Below are 19,430 nucleotides of genomic sequence, written 5' to 3'. Positions count from 1 at the left end.
CTTCTTCCACTCCAGATTTGAAGCTTATCCTCTCTCCTCCGTGACTGGGGCCACTCAGTTTACCCATGTACTTTCACTCTCTTGCAGTTCGTCCTCAGTGGGCAGGATTGGGGTCTGTTTCCTACATTGTCCCTCAGTCACTTTTGAACAAGGGGCCTCTCACTTTATTTTTGCATCGTGGCCCCCTAAATATGGAGCCGGTCTGCTGATGTGCTCACCAGGGCAAGGAGGACAGGTACCGGGGCGCTCGAGATCAGAACCTGACGCAGGGTTGTGAGTGCTGGAGGCGTCTGGCAGCTCTGAAAGGGCAGAATGTCCACAGTCCCATGGGAATGCCGTGCTGAGCGCCTACTGTGTGCAGTGAGGGTGGCGGTGCGGGCCGGGCTGCTGCAAACAGAGGCCCCTTTCTTCCTAGGGTTTACCCAGGGGAGCGTTTAGAAGTAGGACAAAGCCTGGCGGTCCAGGGGCCTCCCCCGCAGGAGTGGGGAGAAAACCGGGGCGGCGGGGAGCGGAGGAGGGGCGTCCTCCCGTAGGGCGCAGACGCCGCCCCGCCTGGGTCGCCGGCTCCGAGAGCTGAAAGGGCCTCTGTGTTCTGTCCCCCGCCTGCCCGCCGGCCAGCAGCGCATTTCCTCCGCTGCGCCAGACCCCGGAGGCTCCGCAGCCCCTCTGGGGACAGACACAAATAGTTCCCGGCCCAGCTGCCCGGCCAGTTACCTTGGGAACCAAACTCAATCGCCTGACGTCACCGGGCCGTTGCGTAGCAACCGGCGTAGACTCACCCTCCGAAGGCCCCCGCCCGGGCTCTGAGGCCTCGGTCGCCAGGGACACGGCGGGGCGGGGCGGTGGCTGTCCTCGCCGCCCCTCGCCCGCCGGGCCGCGCCCTCTGTCCCGCCCCGGAGCTGTGCCCACCGCGCACCCCCGGCGGAAGGGGACCGGCCCCAGCGGAGGAAACGGCGCCGCCCGCGAGGGCCCCGCGTGGCCTGAGTGCGACCCTCAGCCAGCCGGCGTTTCTCTCGCAGAGAGAGGCCTTTGTTTGCCGTCACCCCGTCTGACTGCCCCAGTTTTCCGCTCGTCTCGTTTCTCACCAGGCCCCGCAACCTGGGCTCCTGCTCTGGCCACGAGGAGCAGGTGGCGGTCGGGGCGTTTTCATCCCCCCCTCCCCCTCGGTCGCCCAGGAAATCTCTCCCTCGCTTGGCCACCTGCCTTGGGGGAGGAGACACTGGGCCCTGCTCACGCCACTCTGCTCCCATCCCTGGTTCGCTCTCCCACTCCCGTGCCTTCCCCTGACGTCCGTGTGACATTCACCTCCTTGCCCTGGCTGCAGTCTGACCCGGCCGCCTCTGGGTGCGGGGAGTGGGGAGGGAGGGGCCTGCCTGAGCACCTTGCGCGGAGTCTGGTGCGGGCCTTGTCAGGCTGCAGCATCTCCCGTCTCTGTTTCACGTCAAGGCAGATAGTAAAGTGCCGGATCCCAAAGCCCAGAACCATGCGGGGGCCGGCAGGAATCTGCCACCATGCCCTGACCTGGTCTGCCTCCACCGGCCCGTGTCTTTGGCCAAGGGTAATCCCAACTACCTCCTCTTGCTGGAGGGCCTTGCTTATCTTGTTCAGGTTCGATGTGGTGAAGGCCATCTGTGGGAGGAGTTTTTCCTCACCCCAAACTGTATTTTGACAAGTCCTAATAACATGCAGGTGGCCAGAAGCAAAATCAGGCGTTGCAAGTGAATCCCCTTTCCTCATTGGTTGATATTTAAAATTTAGAGATGCAGAGGAATTTTTTTTTTTTTTTTTAATTCGTAGAGTTAGAGGGAGTACACTTAAGAAGGCCTCAGATCTTTCCAAAGCACATGGTCAAAGGAAACTTGATTGTGGGTCCAACGGTCACATACTGGTGGGAAAGGTGATTATAATCTGCTGGGGGCCTTTAGTTGCAGAGCAGTGCGACCTGCAGTGAGGGACCTAGGAGAGGGGACAGGCTTCCTTAGCCTCCCCTCCCTCCTCCTCTCTGGGAGGGATACAGCTCCGGGTGCTCCGGAGGTCCCGGGAACTCTGCGTGAGGAAGGCCCTTCCAACATGTGATCCAGGCTAGGTTAACCAGAACACTGACCCCTAGGATTTATCAGGCAGGAGCAGGGAAACAGAACTTTCCTCTTAGTCTCGGAAGTACAAGCCTGTGGGACTCCAGGAGCCTCCCGGAGCCATGTTCCCTGCAAGGAGCAAAAGCCTGGAGGAGAGCAGAGTTGCCAGGGGAGGTAGGGGGCATAAGCAATGGACTCCTGGCAGCTTTGAGTCCCTGACACCGGGCATCTCCAAAGCCAGTTCCTTCCTAGCCCTTCTCTACCTAGCCCATCAATCTGTTTGTGCCTAAGTAAGCTACTTGGGGCTGGTTTCTGTCATTTCCAATTAAGAGACTCCCGATCAATACACAGACAATGCAGAAAACCCCACAGAAGGGAGAAAACTGATGTTTGTCACATGCACCATTAAATGCTGTTTTTAAAAAGATGCGTTATTGATTTTAGCATCCCTGTGAGGCAAATGGGAGACCCATTTTATAGATGAGGAAACAGGCTGGAAGACAGTGGGACCTTCATCTAGTGCCTCAGGGTCCGCTTGAGGGCTCCACAGGGTGGGCCGGCTGGCTTCTAGGTGCAGGTGCAGGGGGTACTGCTCTTCCAGGGACCCCTCGGCCAGGCCCAGCCCTTGAAGGCCTTTGCCACGGTGGGATCCTTTCTGGAGGACTCTGGGCCTTCTGAGGTCTGAGTCGTAGAACACTGTTCTACCAACGTTGCCATGATGTTGGGCTCTGGCAGTGACTCCAGCTGGAGGGTCTGTTCTCCTCTGTCCTCCTGCCTTTGTTCCTAAGATCTTCCTAGGGACACATTTCCAGCCTGAGTCAGCTTGATTGTTGGTACCTTAGGGTTTATTCTGAACATTGATATAATAAGAAATATATATTTGGACTCTTCTTCGCCCCTGCCGGCTTCCTGGCAGAGAACTTCTAAAACTCTTGGAATTTCCTGAGTGGTAGGGGTGAGAGGAGCATCTTTTGTTATTCATAATATGCCCCTTTCAGGGGTGCCTGGGTGGCTCAGTCGGTTAAGTGGTTAAGGGTTAAGCGGCTGACTTCACCTCGGGTCATGATCTCAGGGTGAGTTGAGTTGGAGCCTCACGTCAGGCTCTATGCTGACAGCTTAGAGCCTGGAGCCTGCTTCAGATTCGGTGTCTCCCTCTCTCTCTCTGCCCTTCCCCTGCTCATACTATGTTTCTCTCTCTCTCTCAAAAATAAACATTAAAAAAAATTAAAAACAAATAAACTAAAAAAAAAAAAAAAAGAAAAGAAGGAAAGTTGAAACTTTCAGCAACCCCTCCCCTCCCCCGACCTCTGGGGAGAGGAGAGGGACTGGAGATTGGGTTAATGGCTAGTGATTTAATCAGTCATGCCTACATAATGGAACTTCCATAAAAAACTCTAAACAAAAGAGTTTGAAGAGCTTCTGGGTTGGTGAAAACATCCACGTGTCAGGAGGGTGGTACACACTAACTTCTGGGAGACAGAAACTCCTGTGCTCAAGACCCTTCTGGACCTTGCCGTATGTATACCTCTTCATCTGGTTGTTCGTTTGTATCCTTCCTTATATCCTTTATAACAAACCAGTGATCCTGTCTTCCCGAGTTCTGTGAGTTATTGTAGACAATTATCCAACCTGAGGAGGGAATGAGGGAATCCCTGATTTGTAGCCACATCAGACAGAAGTGCGGGTACCTCGGGACCCACTACTTGGGATTGGCATCTGAAGTGGGGCAGTCTGGTGAGACTGAGCCCTTAACCTGCAGGGTTTGTGCTAACTCAAGTTAGTGCCAGAATTGAATTGTTGGCCACCCAGGTGGGTGTCTGCAGGGAATTGGAGAACTGCTTCGTGTGGAAAACCCACGCATTTGGTGTCAGAAGTGTTGTGAGTGGAGAAAATTTTCTTTTAACCCCCGCTTCGCTCCTGAATGTGTCTCAAATCCCCCAGTGAACATTCTCAAGGCTCAGCTTTGGGCCCTCCGGGCACAGGTCAGTGGTGCCTTCTCTCCAGCAGAGGGCGCACTTCCACTCTTAGGGACTAGAAGCTGAAGATCCAGACAGCCTAAGATATGGGGCTTCCTTCCAGCCCAGAGAGGATCCAGTCTTTCATTTAAATAAGTAAATGTGTACTAAAGACCTTAGTTTACCTTTACACCTTGTTACATCCCACTGTGGGAACTGCCCTTATCTATGGTCACTTTCTTTTGGAGACACTCTTTCCTGGATAGAATCTGTGCCTCACCCAGCCAAACCTATAAACTTGACCACAAGCACATGGTGACTTTAACCAGTTAGACAAGTGGCTGTAGACTAAACAATATTATTGTCCTTACAAAACAAGTAAAAGCATTGACAAAGATTTAGCTTTTTTTTTTTTTTTTTTTTTTTTTTTTTACCATTCTCAAGATGGCCTCAAATTTCTTAACTTTTCTTACAATGAAGATTCTTTTTATTTTTTTTTTTTTATTTTTTTTTTTTTCAACGTTTTTTATTTATTTTTGGGACAGAGAGAGACAGAGCATGAACGGGGGAGGGGCAGAGAGAGAGGGAGACACAGAATCGGAAACAGGCTCCAGGCTCCGAGCCATCAGCCCAGAGCCTGACGCGGGGCTCGAACTCACGGACCGCGAGATCGTGACCTGGCTGAAGTCGGACGCTTAACCGACTGCGCCACCCAGGCGCCCCTGAAGATTCTTTTTAAAAAGATCTTTGGGGGTACCTCGGTGGCTCAGTCGGCTGAGCCTCTGACTCTTGATTTCAGCTCAGGTCATGATCTCACAGATGGTGAGTTTGAGTCCCACATCTGGCTCTGCCCTGGCAGCCTGCTTGGGATTCTTTCTTTCCCTCTCTCTGCCCCTCCCCTGCTTGTGCTCTGTCTCTTTCTCTCTCTCTCAAAAATAAATAAATAAACATAATAAAAAGATCTTTGAACTTTTCCCACAGTTTGAATTTGTAGGTCCTCCCCCACCTCTCCGCAAATGCGCGCACACACACACACACACACACACACATCTCCGATGGGAAAGAAAACAGCCTGTGGTCACAGGTTGGGTTCTCTGGAACACAGGCTCTGAGCCAGAGTGGGCGGAGGGGAATGGAGTCTATAATGCAAACCCCAGCTCACCCCGGCCAGCCCCATGGGCACTCTGGAGCTGGAGTTGGACAGTCAGGCCTTAGATTCTGGCACGGACCTGGCCACGACGATGGGTGGCAGCCCTCTGAAAGGGGTCAGCACCGAAGGCTGGGCACTGCCAGCGCTCCCAGCAGCTGGGGGGACAAGTCCTTCATTGAAGGAGATTGGGTGGCCCATCACAGTGCCCACCGTGCCCCGGGGAGAGGCCACAGTGTCTCTTATGCTGCCTGCCGGGACTCGTTGGTGCCCTTCCCTTAGCCAAGCCCCTGCCAGGCTCAGATGTCGGGATGTCGTGTCTGTCCTGCTGGCTCTTCGCCCAGCCTAAATGTCTTTCTTTAAGCAGAACCTCTGCTTACAGACGGGTCTCTCAGTGGCAGCACACACCCAGAAAGATGGTTGTTGATCCTGGAGAAGCACGGATGGTTGTCAGGTGTTAGCCCCAGCGCATAAATGAGAAAGAGCGAGGGGGCGCTAGCTTTTCAGGGGTGAATTAATAACTTTGTCTATGCCTGAGTCCTCACCATCAAAGAATACATACAGCCACCCCATTATTCTGACGACTACTCATTCTTTTCCCCCTTACACACCACCTTCCGTTCCCTCTCCCTTCCCGGTAGCACTCTCCTTGTTCAGTTTTCATCCATGGCCGTGATGGGCTGGACCACTCCTGCTTGCTGACCTGTGTCCTAGGAACGGCTTCCTCTTGCCTGTGGAATGGGGCCTTTCCTTTCTCACTCTGGCCATCTTCTCCGGAGCTGCGGTGCACCCACTTCCATCCGTGTTGGAGTCCTCAGCCCCCATGTGCAGCCCTGACCTTTTCCCCAGGTGTCTTAGCACCTGGATGCCTGGGGGGGGCGGGGGGGGTTCCACCTACAGAGGTGACGTGTTGCCAGGAGGATTTGCCAACACAACTGTTTACCCCGCAGCAAAGAGGGAGCTGGAAGGAGAGGGGGAAGTCTGCCCTTGGCAGGAGCGCCACAGAACCCTCTGTCATAATAATCACAATGATTGCTAACACAGAGCGCTCAGCTACGCGCCAGGCGCTGTTCTATGCACTTGACTCCTTAGCTCATGTAATCCTCAGAGCAGCCCGATGCAGTAGACACTGTTATTATTGACATTTTACAGATGAGGACACTGAGGCACAGGGAGATGAGTTAGTGGGACGCAGAGCAGGATTCGAGGCAGCCTGGCCCCCAAGGCCACACTCTTTACAATGCTGCCGGCTCTGGCACACAAAACAGGCCCAGCAGCCCTTCCTGTGGGGGAACCTCCGCGATGGGGCTGACCCCGCCTCCCCCGGACCCCACCCTGATGGACGCGAGGCCCAGGCCAGGTATTTCGTTTCCAAAGCCTCCGTGATTGGTGCGAGAGAGAGAGAGCAAGGGAGCCAAGCCGGCGCTGTCCTCCTTTGGGCCTCTCCTACTGGAGCTCTCGAGAACAAGGGCCTCTGTCTCTCTGGGAAGGAGGTTGAGCCGCCTCTGAATGGAGCCAGCACAGGCGGGCGGAGCTGCAGAGACAGAGCCCTGAGGGCCAGGCTGAGCCCAGGGCCAGCCGCGCCCCCTTGGCGCTCGTGCCTTGCATCTAATCCCTTCACCTGATCTGGGTCGAGTTTGGTTTCTGTCCCTTCCAATCTTTCATTCACCTCCTCGGTCTGTCTCTAGCGGTGCCTGCCAGACAGCGGCACTTGCCGGGCTCAACTGTTGCTCTGGGCTCCGGTCAGGTTGAGCTGCTCCCCAGCTAAGCAGGCCTCACACCTGCCCCAGCCTTTGTTCCTCTCCCCTCTGTCGGGGTGGACGCTCCCTTTCCTCTCTTCCCAGGTCCGACTCGGTTGATTCTCCGGAAGACCCTGATTACTGGGATCTGGATCGACAGTCTTCCTCCTCCGAATTCTTTGCTCTCACTATGAGGACGTTTCCTAGCTCACCTACAGCACGTGGCAGCTCCTTGAGAAAAGGGGGTAGACACGCCTGGTTTGTCTTGGCATCCCCTTGGGGCCTGGGGTGATCTGCAGGGGCGGGGTGGCAAAGGGGCGCCTCTGGGCTCAGGCAGGTGACATCAATCACGGATGCAGGCCAGGGGTGGTCCCTCCAGACAGGGCAGCTCGGCTACTGATTGCTCTGAAGAAATAAGGCTCTTAGGTTTCTCAAGAGAAGCAGGAATATCTTTTTTTTTTTAATTGTTCTTAATGTTTATTTATTTTTGAGAGAGAGAGAGAGAGAGAGCGAGCATGAGCAGGGGAGGGGCAGAGAGAGAGAGGGAGACACAGAATCCAAAGCAGGCTCCAGGCTCTGAGCTGCAGCACAGGGCCTGACACGGGACTTGAACTCACGAACTGCAAGATCATGACCTGAGCCAAAGTCTGACCCTTAACTGACTGAGCCACCCAGGTGCCCTGGGGTTTTCCTGGTTTTAAATCTGAAAGTCCCACCTCCCAGGAACCCTCTTAGTTCAGACCAACCCTCAGGCAAACAGGGATGGTCGGTCACCCTACTAGATCCCTGTTCCCACCATGTCCCCAGACCGCTGGAGGATAATCATGATGGCAGCTGAACTGTGTGAGCTTGTTAAGTGCCAGGCACCCTGTGTTAAGCCCTGCATTGTTTCCCTCATGCCTCATAACCTCTTCACGATGTGGATTCGTTATCCATCCTGTAGGTGAAAATCAGAGGTTCAGAGGGCAAACTGACTTGCCCCGGATCAGTAAGAGCCCTGGGGTGTGAACCCCAGTTCACACTGGTCTGACTCTCTTCTCAGTCCCCCTTGGAGAGCCCAGCAAGGCCCTGGGGAAGGGTCCGCCCTCACTTCCTCAGGAACACACTTAAGTGGGTGGGGGTCCCTCTAGGATCAATGTTTGAAAGTCTGAGACCCCCACGCCTGGCCCCCAAGCCCTGCCAAGCTCTTCTCTTTCTGGACTTCAACCTCCAGCCCCTGAATCGGACAGCCCGGGAAGCCCTCGGGGGACACCTTTCCGCGCTTAGAAAAGAAACGCTCACCAGTGATTTATTGCCTGATCTGGGGAGAGCCAGCCGGGGAAGGGGTGGGCGAGGCAGCAGGGGCATGCGGGTCCCAGGCTCTCGGGAGGTTGCTGAGCCGGTCCTTCGGGGCTCCCTTCGTAGCCTCTAGTCAGGGTCTGGTCTGGCAGGGGCCTGGCGTGGACTGAGGTGGCTGGTCAGGTAGCGCATGGCCGAGCGGATGCCCTCTATAGTCCTCTGCTCCACCGTCTCCAGGATGTGGGTGACAGAGCGCAGGGCCGAGCCAGTCCCTGTCATCAGCCCAGAGGAGAAGGTGCTCCCCAGGATGCTGGAGACGGAGCGCAGGCTGGGCCCGGTGCTCTGCAGCACGTCTGTCGCGGAGCTGTGGCCAGAAGCCAGGAAGGCCGTGGCCATGCCCGTGGTGGTCTCCGACCACACTAGGATATCCGCCAGGGAGCTGATGGACCCCTCACCTCCGCCCAGCAGGCTGGTCATGGAGCGCATATAGCTGTTGTCCTCGTTGGCCATATAAAGGCTGACGTCCAGGGGCCTCCTCCCCGGGGCCACCTCGCGGGGGCCAGGCGAGGGGGGGGCACTGCCTCCTCGTGTGGGCGGGAGCTGCTCAGCCTGCAGATATTCTGAGCCGCCCACCAAATCCCCCTCAGTCCCTCCCTGGGACTCAGCGGTAGTCGAAGCTTCGGTGTCAGAGTTCAAGGTCTCCGGACCCTCAGGTTCCCCCTCGAGAGTCCCTCCTTCAGCGGTGGTGGTGGTGCCCGTGGTCTCAGTGTCCTCCTGACCACCCGAGTCTGCAGAGCTCACAGCGGGCTGAGTGTCCTTTCCGGGGAACTGTGCCTTAGCAGCTGCCATAGTTGGAGCTGATTCTTGGTCACTGTCCGGGGTACCCGACATCTGTGGGGTCTCTTCTTCCCCCAGGGGGTCTCGTTGGGAGGTCTGAGGACTCAGAGACATGCTTGCATTTTGCACCAGTCCCTCCCACGCTGGGTCCTGGGAGCTCGTGGGCATTTGTGGAGCGTTTGAGGCCTGGTGGTCAAGCAGGGCCGTGGCCTCCTTAGGCTCCTGGCTGTCCCCTACAGCAGCTTCATGCTTGTCCTTGTCCCCAGATTCTGATGAGGACTTGGAGGGGACCTGCTCAGTGGAGGCCTGATCTACATCCTGCTGTTCAGGTGATACGGTGGCACCGTTAGCCGTTGGGACATCTGCAAGGAGGGGGTCCTGACTTTGGGACCCCACTGTTGAAGTGTTCTTGGGCCTGCTGTCACCATGTGTGGGGATGCTGGGAGTTCTGGCCTCCCCCGAGGGTGCGGTGGTCATCTAGGCCCTCTGTCACTTGTGCCGGTTGAGGGAGTGGCCACGGCCCTGCGGGGCCAAGTTGTCCAGGTGGTGAGGTCACAGGGGGCTGCCGGCAGCTGGCGATGTCATAGGTACTTGCACCGCACGGCTCCTGAGCCTCTGGGGTGGCCGCCCTAGCGGGCTGAGTTTGCAGGAATATGAGGAGAGAAGGGCAAATGTTTGGGGAAAAAGTGGACGTGTGTCTACAGGTGCAGCTGCTGGCGCCCACAGGAGTCGTGGGACACAATGTTGTTTAACAAATGTTGTGAGGGGCCCCCCCGGGCGACTCAGTCCATTAAGCGTCCGACTCTTGATTTCGGCTCAGGTCAGGATCTCAGGGTTTGTGGGATCTGGCCCTTGTCAGGCTCTGTGCTAACAGCTTGGGATTCTCTCTCTCTCCCTCTCTCTCTGCCCCTTCCTCACTTGTTCTCTCTCTCTGTCTCTGTTTCTGTCTCTGTCTCTGTCTCTCACACACACATGCACGCACACACACACACACACAGAATAAACTTTAAAAAAATAAATGAATGTTGCCAGGAGCCACCTCCAGCACCTCTCTGTCCACACTGGTGACTCGGTACCCTGATTTGGCCAGCCTTTCTGCAGAGAGTCAGTTTCCCAGCAGTGGTGAGTCGAAACAAATGAAGGCTTAAGGGCCTGGGCGGCTCCTAGCAATGACTGTGTTTGGTTGTGGGGCACCATAGACTGAACATTTGTGTCCCACCCCAAAACTCATAGGTTGGAGGTTATTCCCCAGTGGAATGGTATTTGGAGGTGCGGCCTTTGAGAGGTGCTTAGGTCATGAGGGTGGAGCCCTCGTGAGTAGCATTGGCGCCCTTATCAAAGAGGCCACACGCGGCTGCCGGGCCCCCTTGCTCTATGTGAAACGCAGCAAGAAGGAGGCAATCTACAAACCAGGAAGCAGGTCCTCACCAGACACTGAACCCACCCATCGCTGGATCTTGGACTTCCCAGCCTCCAGAACTGGGAGAAATAAACTTCTGTCAGGGCGCCTGGCTGGCTCAGTCAGTGGAGTGTGTGACCCTTGATCTGTGGGTCGTGAGTTTGAGCCCCACATTGGGCATAGAGTTTACTTAAAAAAAAATCTGTTGTTTATAAGCACACCCCACTGCCCCAGTCTATGGTGTTCTGTAATAGCAACCCGAACGGATTAGACAGAAATTTGCACCGAAAAGTGGGGGGCTGCTGTAGCAAATACCTAAACACGTGGATGCCACTCTGGAACCGGGGAACGGGCAGAGGCTGAAAGAGTCTGAGCCCACGCTCACAAAAGTCTCCACGGCTCTGGAGATCTTTCAGGATGATTCTGGAGAGAGCTCAGAAAGAAAAGGAGAGTTCTGGAGAGAAAGCCTCAGTCTTCCTAGAGAACCCCTAATAATCCTGAACCATGTGTTGGGAAAAATATGGAAGGTAAAGACATTTTGATGAGAGCTCAAGTGGAAACAAGGAACATGTTACTGGAAACTGGGGGAATGGCGATCCTTGTTATAAAGTGGCAAAGAACTTGGCTGAAGTGTGTTAGTATCTTCTGGAAGGTAGAACTTAACCTGTGAGTGGTGAAATCGGAAGAAATTGAAGCAGTTTCTAAGTAAAGTATTGAAGGTGCAGCTTGGCTCCTCTTACTGTTTAATGTAGAATTCCAAAGGAGAATTGTTAAGCTAAAAAGAACTAGAACTTAAAGATCTGGAAAATTCTCGGTCTATCCACACTGCAAAGAATGAGGTGTATTTGGATTTTTATGGTTTCGGGTCTCACATTTATTTTTTTCTTCTTTGTTAAGTTTGTTTGTTTGTTTCGAGAGCACAAGTGGGTAAGGGGTGGAGAGAGAGAGAGGGAGAGACAGAATCCCAAGCAGGCTCTGTGCCATCAGTGCAGAGCCCAGTGCGGGGCTGAAACTCACGAACTGTGAGATCATGACCTGACCTGAGATCAAGAGTCTGATGCTGGGGCGCCTGGGTGGCGCAGTCGGTTAAGCGTCCGACTTCAGCCAGGTCACGATCTCGCGGTCCGTGAGTTCGAGCCCCGCATCAGGCTCTGGGCTGATGGCTCGGAGCCTGGAGCCTGTTTCCGATTCTGTGTCTCCCTCTCTCTCTCTGCCCCTCCCCCGTTCATGCTCTGTCTCTCTCTGTCCCAAAAATAAATAAAAAAACATTGAAAAAAAAATTAAAAAAAAAAAAAAAAAGAGTCTGATGCTTAACTGACCGAGCCACCCAGGTGCCCCTCGGGTCTCACATTTAGATCTTTAATTCATCGAGTTTATTTCTGTGTATGGTGTCAAAAGGCAGTTCAGTTTCGTTCTTGTGCACGTAGCTGTCCAGTTTTCCCAGCACCATTTATTAAAGACACTGTCCTTTTCCCATCGGATATTCTTGCCTCCTTTGTCATAGATTAAGTGACTCTGGAAGTATGGCTATATTTCTGGGCTCTCCGTTTTGTTGCATTGATCTCTTTGTCTATATTTTGTGCCAGTACCATACTGTTATGATTACTATAGCTTTGTAGTGTATCTTGAAACCTAGGATTGTGGTACCTCCAGCTTTGTTCCTCTTTCTCAAGATTGCTTTGGTTATTCGGAGTCTTCTGTGATTCCATACCAATTTTGTTATTACTGGTTCTGGTTCTGTGGAAAGTGCCATTGGTATTTTGATAAGGATTGCATTGAATCTGTAGATTGCTTTGGGTAGGATGGACATCTTAATATTTTATTTATTTATTTTATTAATTTTTAAAACGCTTACTTATTTTTGAGGGGAGGGGCAGGGAGAGAGGGAGACAGGGGATCTGAAGTGGGTTCTGTGCTGACGGTAGAGAGCCGGATGCAGGACTTGAACTCACAAACCATGAGATCAAGCCCTGAGCCGAAGTTGGACACTTAACCGACTGCGCCACCTAGGTTGCCCCTACATATTAATTTTTTTAGTATGCTCTAGGCCCAGTGTGGGGCTTGAACTCACGACCCTGAGATCGAGTCGCATGTTCTACCGACTGAGCCAGCGGGTGCCCCCATCTTAGCAATCTTCTTCCAATCCACAGGTATGGAACGTCTTTCCGTTTGGAGCAGGTGTGTTTGGAGAACATCAAGGGTGCGGCCAAGCGGTCACTTGATATCATCAAGGCTGTCACTCCCTTCGCCGGCCCAGAGTGGGAGGGCTGGTGACGGTGGGGTGCAGATCAGCACGGGAGGGGCTGCCGGCATGGGACCTGGGCGTAACTGCCTGGCCCAGCTGTACCTCGCAGGCTCCACTCCCTTCCTGCGCTCCTCGTGACCCAGGATGAACAGTCTCCATCTCCTCCCTGCTCAACTGGGCTGGAAGGGCAGAGGATAACAAAGGATCTATAACCCCCCGAGTACTCTTCGGAAAAGTGCAGACCCGGGTCAACCTACTTGTGCTTACGCTCTTTGTTAAGGAGGCGGTTGGAGTGGAAGCTTCCAGTCTCTTTTATCTGTGCTTCCCCTGGGGTTGCCAGCTAACAGCGACTACTAACAGGCAGGAGAAGGAGCCAAGCATCCAGCCCTTCCAACTACCCCATCGTCTCTACGTAGGTAATGCATCTATTATTACACCCATTTTACACATGGGGAAGCTGAGCCTCGGAGGGGACAAATGACTCATTCAGAGTCACACAATTAATGAGCACTGAATCTGGGTTTTAAACTCTGTCTGGCTTCAGAACTCAAGCTCTCCTACACCATCTTATACCCTGGAGGGGGGGTATTAAAAATTTTGAATGACTGGCATGGTAAGGACACTGGATAATGCAGACAGAGGCCTAACAAGATCGCATCGCATCGGTAGGCAACAGCTGTTGTAACTTCTCCTGAGCCCCAGGCTCAGTGCTCATTAAGTACTTCTTCTCCCCATGAACACTCTGCTGCCTTCTCGGAGCTCACAGGGCAAACCCAAGTTTGTTGGGGAGGGAGGGACCAATTGGTACGAACTTGTACCCTGTGAAAGAATCATGGGAAGACTGCTAGTTGCTCACCCTCGTCACCCTTCTTCTTTAGTATCAGAACCTCCATTTTATTCAGCGTGGCTATGTGCTCAGCCAAAAGAATATGTACCCCAGCCTTCCCTGCAGCAAGGTAAGAGCTTCTGGCCGATGAGATGTAACAGAAAGTCCTGAGTGGAATTTAGAAGGGATCCTTCGAAAAGCAGAACATCTGTTTTGCTCTTTCCCCATTATGCCACCCTGCTATCAGGTGTGTGAAGGCCGGAGCCCCAGCAGCTGTGTTGGTTCATGAGGTGACCTTGAGATTGGAAGGCACACACTAAGATGGTGGAGCACAAAAATAGAGGGAATCTGGGAGCCATGGTTGGAGCCGCCATACCAGCCACCACGAGACCTTTGCTCTCCTCCTGAGCTCTTTTATGTGAAGGAAAAGAGTCATATATATGCTCAGACTACTGTTATTTGGCTTTCCTTTTACATGCAGCTAAATTTAATCTCCTCCAGTCCTGAAGGTTAGGAGATCCCTGTGGGGTAGTTGGTCAGTGTTTGCCTGAATATCTTCCTGTCCTAAACAGTTAAGACCAGCATACCGCACTGACTGCACTGAGTGCCTGCACTGTGCAGGTGTTATTTCCCCAATTTACAGGTGAGGAGACTGAGACTTAGAGAAACTACGTGCACGGCACGTTCAATGGCATCTGCCTGACCCTAGAGGCTCCCACCCCCTACTCCTCCCTGTGTCCTGCTTCTAGTTAGTACGTTCTTGGTTCTTGATGTCACCTTGTGCACAGCCTGTGGACCACTGAAGCTGTCAGGCACTCCTCGTAACACTGAAACCAAGCTCCTTGTCCTCCCCTTCCGTTGGAATTCGATTAAAAATTTTTTTTAAATGTTTGTTTATTTTTGAGAGAGAGAGAGAGAGTGCTTGTGAGAGTGGGAGAGGGGCAGAGAAAGAGGGAGACAGAGGATCCGAAGTGGGCTCCGTGCCAACAGCAGAGATCCCAATGCGGAGCTCAAACTTGTGAAATGCCAGATCATGACCCAAGACGAAGTCGGACACTTAACTGACCGAGCCACCCAGGCGCCCTGGAATTCGATTTTTGATCCTACATGTGGCATTTTACACTTACCCTTGTTAAATCTCACATGCCTTAAAAATCTGAACCAAGGAGGGGTGTTGGGTGGCTCAGTCAGTTGAGTGTCTGACTCTTAACCTCAGCTAGGGTCTTGATCTCAGAGTTATGAGTTCAAGCCCCGTGTTAGGCTCTATGCTGGGCGCAAAGCCTACTTGAAAAAATAAACAAAATGAAAATCTGTGCCAAGGAAAGAAAAGTAGACTAAGGAGGGATTAATGTCAAAGAGTGGAGAGGAGTATTAAGATTTGGGGACAAAATATTGTTTATTTATGCATAAATATTAAATAACATTGGTGTAGAACATCATGTATATTTATTCTGTTATACATAATATATATGTAGGCATATATAAAAGAAAATATATTTAAAAGAGTTGTTCTCCTTAATTTAGTTTGAAAGTTTCTGGCCTTTATTTTATTATATTTTTAAAAAAATATTTATTTTGAAAGAGAGAGAGTGAGTATGAGTGGGAGGGGGCAGAGAGAGAGGGAGAGAGAATCCCACACAGGCTCCATGTTGTCAATGCAGAGCCTGACTAGGGGCTTGAAACCATGAACTGTGAGATCATGACCTGAGCCAAAATCAAGAGTTGTGTGCTTAACTGGCTGAGCCACCCAGGCACCCCTTGCCTTTATTAAGCAATGCTCAGAGGAGGAAATTAGTCTAAAAACTGTTGCCTTTGATTTCTTTTCCATTCCTGTCTTGTAGACATAATGACTCTCCATTAAATAAATAAATATTCTCATTTTAGGGTAAACCCAGTTTGGGGACTATTATGCAACTATATAAAGCCTACATAGACACATGGAAAAATGCTTAAATAATATTACTCTAAAAAGCAGGATACAGTATTTCATGCACACTATGTGTATTTGCCAACACTCTCAGCTGGGAGTAATGGAAACCCAATTCAGACTTGCTTAAGCTGAATAATAATAATATTATTATATTATTAATAATAATAAAGGCATTTGTTGGTTCACAGAACCTGTAAAATCTAAGGGAAAATTTCCTTACCATAGGAGCCCTGTGATAATGTCAAGATTTAGTCTTCTCTCTCCCTTTATTTTTCTTTCTTTCTTTCTTTCTTTCTTTCTTTCTTTCTTTCTTTCTTTCTTTCTTTCTTCTTTTTCACTTATATTTGAGAGGTAGAAAGAGCACGAGCAGGGGAGGGGCAGAGAGAAAGGGAGACACAGAATGTGAAGCAGGCTCCAGGCTCCGAGCTGTCAGCACAGAGCCCGACGCGGGGCTTGAACCTATGGACCGTGAGATCATGACCTGAGCAGAAGTCGGAAGCTTAATAGACTGAGCCCCCCAGGCGCCCCTCTGTCTCCCTTTCTTGGCTCCCCTTTCTCACCGAGGCTAGATTTGTAGGAAGCTGTCCTCCGCGTGCAGGCTGCTGGCGGCTGTGGTCAGTGCAGAGACGCTGTAGTTACTGAGTTATGGTGAACCTCAGGCCTGAGCCTTGTGGGCTCCTGTTCCCTTCTCTGAAGTGATCTCTACGGCCTGGGGACCACATCCCGGTTGGTCAGGCCTGGAGTGGGGGCATGGGGTCAGCCCCACTGAAGCATAAGGCCTCCAAGTGGTAGCGGAGTGGGTCCCTAAAGGATTTTGGGGTGCTGTAACCAAAAGAAGGCGAATGGATGCTGGGTGGGAAATACAGAAAAAACCTGCTTGTATGGTGAACACAGACATGTGAAAAAAAAGTCTGTTGGGGAAAAGCCTGGCAGGAAATAAAGCAAATTGCCCAGAAGATATTCTTTTTTTTTTTTTTTAAGTTTATTTTGAGATTTTGAGATTTTGAGAAAGAGAGAGAGTGCGAGTGAGCTCACGCTCTTGTGTGTGTGTGAGTAGGGGAGGGGCAGAGAGAGAGGGAGAGAGAGAAAATCCCAAGCAGGCTCTGCATTGTCAGAACAAAGCCTGACACGCTGGTATCTACGAACTGTGAGATCATGACCTGAAGCAAAATTAGGAGTCGGATGCTTAATCAACTGAGCCACCTAGGCACCCCCCACTCCCAAAGATATTCTGATTATTGTAACAAAATCAGAAAATACATATCAGAAATAATTAAATAAAAGTAAATAACAGTAAAAAGAAGACTCACCGTGAACCATATGTTGGGCTCAGCGAGTGGGAAGTCTGTTACCCCAGCACATAGAAACTCTCTCACACACACGTCCTTCAAACACACAGAAATGCTGGATTAAACACTGTCCACAATAGGTTAACTGCGTAACACCGGTAGCGAAAAGGGTGCATAGCAGCGGGAGGCGGTCTGGCTCCAGTCCAACTGTAAGGATGGGCCTGACTATCTAAGCCATTTCCCTGAGGGGGTCCCTGGATCAGGCATAGGCCTTCATGCGATGCTAGCCATGGAGGCATGAGAGCAAGGTGAGTTCTGCTAGAGACCTTGAGAGGTTTCCTCACTCATTAGGAGACCCAGGAAGAGGTAGTCCTCCTCTGCCCTTGTACGTGATCACATTTAGTTTGGCTTCTTGTAACCATGAGGGCACCCGGCCTGAAAAAAAGCCCCACGTAGAGAGTAGTGGAACCATGGAGATTATAGAAAAATAGAGCAAGCCTTGATCAAACTCTACCTGCAGCCACCCAGCCACCAGCTTTCCCATGATGGGTGGTGATTTGTTTCCAAGTTGTTCCAGCGAATTGAGCCAGGGCTTTCTGTTACTAGCCACCAAAAGCGTCTTAAGGAATAGCATCCCTAGCCTGAAAGTCATCCAAGGAACTTGAGCTATAAGGCCCCACAAACCCTGCCTCTCCAGAGCACCCTGGATCCTCTGGCTACTGTGGCCACTGCTCTCCAGTCATATCCCTTCTGCCTAGGCTTCAGACTTCTCCACCCCAAGACTTCTGCCCACACTGATCCAGAAATCACCCCATAGGGTCCCTCCCACACCTTTCCTTAGATTCCTTCCTGGCTTTGGCACTCATCTCGAGCCACCACCATGGTAGAAACACTGCAGGCCTCATCAAAAAAGGCAAAAGCCGTCATTTCTCCCCAGAGTCTAACAGAACTATAAACCAATCTAGTCCATGGCCATCCATAGTGGGTTGAATTGTGGGCCCCCCAAAGGTATGTCTTTATCCTAACCCCTGGAACCTGTGAATGTGTCCTTGTTTGGACAGAGAGTCTTTGGAGACATAGTTAAATTAAGGGGCTTGAGATCATCCAGAATTAGGGTAGGTCCTAAATCCAATGGCTAGTCTCTTTGGTTGTTGTTGTTGTTTGTTTTGTTTTGTTTTGATTTTCAACGGCTAGTTTCTCTATAAGAGAGGAGAAGTGTTCTGTGTTTTCTTAGGTTCTGTAAGTCTGTTTGGCATCTATCAATCACAGGACCACACTATTGGCCAGAGTATTTACCTCTCTCCTGCAAGTCAGTTTGCCAGGAACTCTCCCTTCTGATGCAGGAGGGCTACCTAAGGCTGAGCCCCCACCTACCTTCTGATCTCTTGCACACCAGGCCGACATTGTCCCTGCCCCCAAGTAATCCCAGGACCAGGTACCTGCAACTGGAGATACTCCTATAGCCCAAAGCCTGTGGGAATTATTCCAAATAGCCAGTCCTGCAGGGTTTACTCAACCTTGCCTTGCCTTCCCCTTGCTCCTGTCTTCTGCCTCCTGCCACCATGTTTCCCATGTGGCCCTGTGTGGCGGGGCACGCCCCTTCTCTCGGGAAGCGTAAGTAATAAATTCTCTCGATGGCGTTGACCTCTCTGTGTCATCTCTCGATCACCTCCATAACTCAAAATCCCCCGGGGTACAAATGACACAGTACGGGAGAAGGAGAAGGGAGAGCACAAGGACACAGGCAAGACGGCCATGTGAAGACAGCCGTGAAATGGAGCGATCTGAGGAACACCAGGAACCACCGGAAGCTGCAAGAGGCAAGGAAGGTTCTACCCTAGAGCTTTCAGGGGGCGCGTGTTCCTGCAGACACCATGATTTTGGCCCTCTGGCCTCTGGAACTGCGAGAGAATAGCTTTCTGTTGTTGCGAGGGCCCCAGTTGTGGTGATTTGTGACAGCGGCCCGGGGAGCTAACAGAGCAGCTGACAACGATGGCCAGCGATTGCCTCTTGACTCAACACACGCACAGCCACTGAGCGACGTACTCCTCCCAACGAGGCCCGTTGTAAGTAGTGTTATCCCATTTCTCAGGTGGGAAAAGCGTGGCTCAGCCAGGGCAAGAGTGGGGATGTGAGCCAGGCCATCTGGCCAAGCCCCCAAGGCTGTGCTGCTAACCACTGAACGATCCTGTGAGCTGAGCTCGTGGAACCACCCTTCAGAGCAGGTCAGAATTTGCCTCCACAAACCTGTGCGTTCACACGGGGACCCCAGTCCTCTCCCTTATCTCAGAGTCCTGGTGGGCTGCCACCCACTCTCTATACCTGCTGTGATGGGCACCTTCGCTGTGGTCACCGCTCTGGCTGTTGCCACCCAGGTGTGGCCACAGGGATCTGGCCACTCCCTGGGCTCCCATGGCTGCTCCTGGGAGTGGGGGCCTGGAGGCTTCTGGAGCGCTGCTGCCCTGCCCACGTGTCCCCCATGAGCCCGTCCACCTTGAGGAGGGTGGTGCACACCGACCCTCCCTGCCAGTGAGACCACCTTGAGGACCTGGGAAGGGTCCTGGGTGTCTGACTCTTTGGTGGCTCCTCGGTTGCTCAGTCCTAGCTCTGCGCTCCCAGGGAGGCCTCTCTGAATGTTGGCGCTCCATAGTGGGGGGTGGTCCAGATTCTATACCTTCCAGAACTCCCACTTCCTGCATGTTCAACACAC

The 19,430-nt window shown here is 52.3% G+C and overlaps 2 protein-coding genes across 2 annotated transcripts in view; one reads left to right on the top strand and one right to left on the bottom strand.

The window, feature by feature from the left end:
- The window catches only part of LOC122226772, a 46,465-nt gene that overhangs the window by 9,327 nt on the left and 17,708 nt on the right, over positions 1-19,430 (top strand). The window contains exons 3-4 of the mRNA XM_042950499.1: positions 12,581-12,608; positions 12,956-13,091. Coding sequence (XP_042806433.1) covers positions 12,581-12,608; positions 12,956-13,019 — 92 coding nt within the window. The 3' untranslated portion in view covers positions 13,020-13,091. The remainder of the gene's footprint in view (positions 1-12,580; positions 12,609-12,955; positions 13,092-19,430) is intronic.
- Positions 8,201-9,553, bottom strand: TEX44 (testis expressed 44). Its single transcript, XM_042950498.1, has one exon. The coding sequence runs from the start codon at positions 9,506-9,508 to the stop codon at positions 8,324-8,326; it is 1,185 nt and encodes a 394-aa protein (XP_042806432.1). The 5' UTR covers positions 9,509-9,553; the 3' UTR covers positions 8,201-8,323.

Source organism: Panthera leo, chromosome C1, assembly GCF_018350215.1.
Source record: "Panthera leo isolate Ple1 chromosome C1, P.leo_Ple1_pat1.1, whole genome shotgun sequence".
In the NCBI taxonomy this organism is placed as follows: Eukaryota; Metazoa; Chordata; class Mammalia; order Carnivora; family Felidae; genus Panthera; species Panthera leo.
Note: the sequence above shows the minus strand (reverse complement) of the source record. Positions and strands in the feature narration are given on the sequence as shown.

Coding starts and splice junctions, on each gene's coding strand:
- TEX44 (XM_042950498.1), bottom strand. CDS start 9,508: ATGACCACCGCACCCTCGGGGGAGGCCAGAACTCCCAGCATCCCCACA.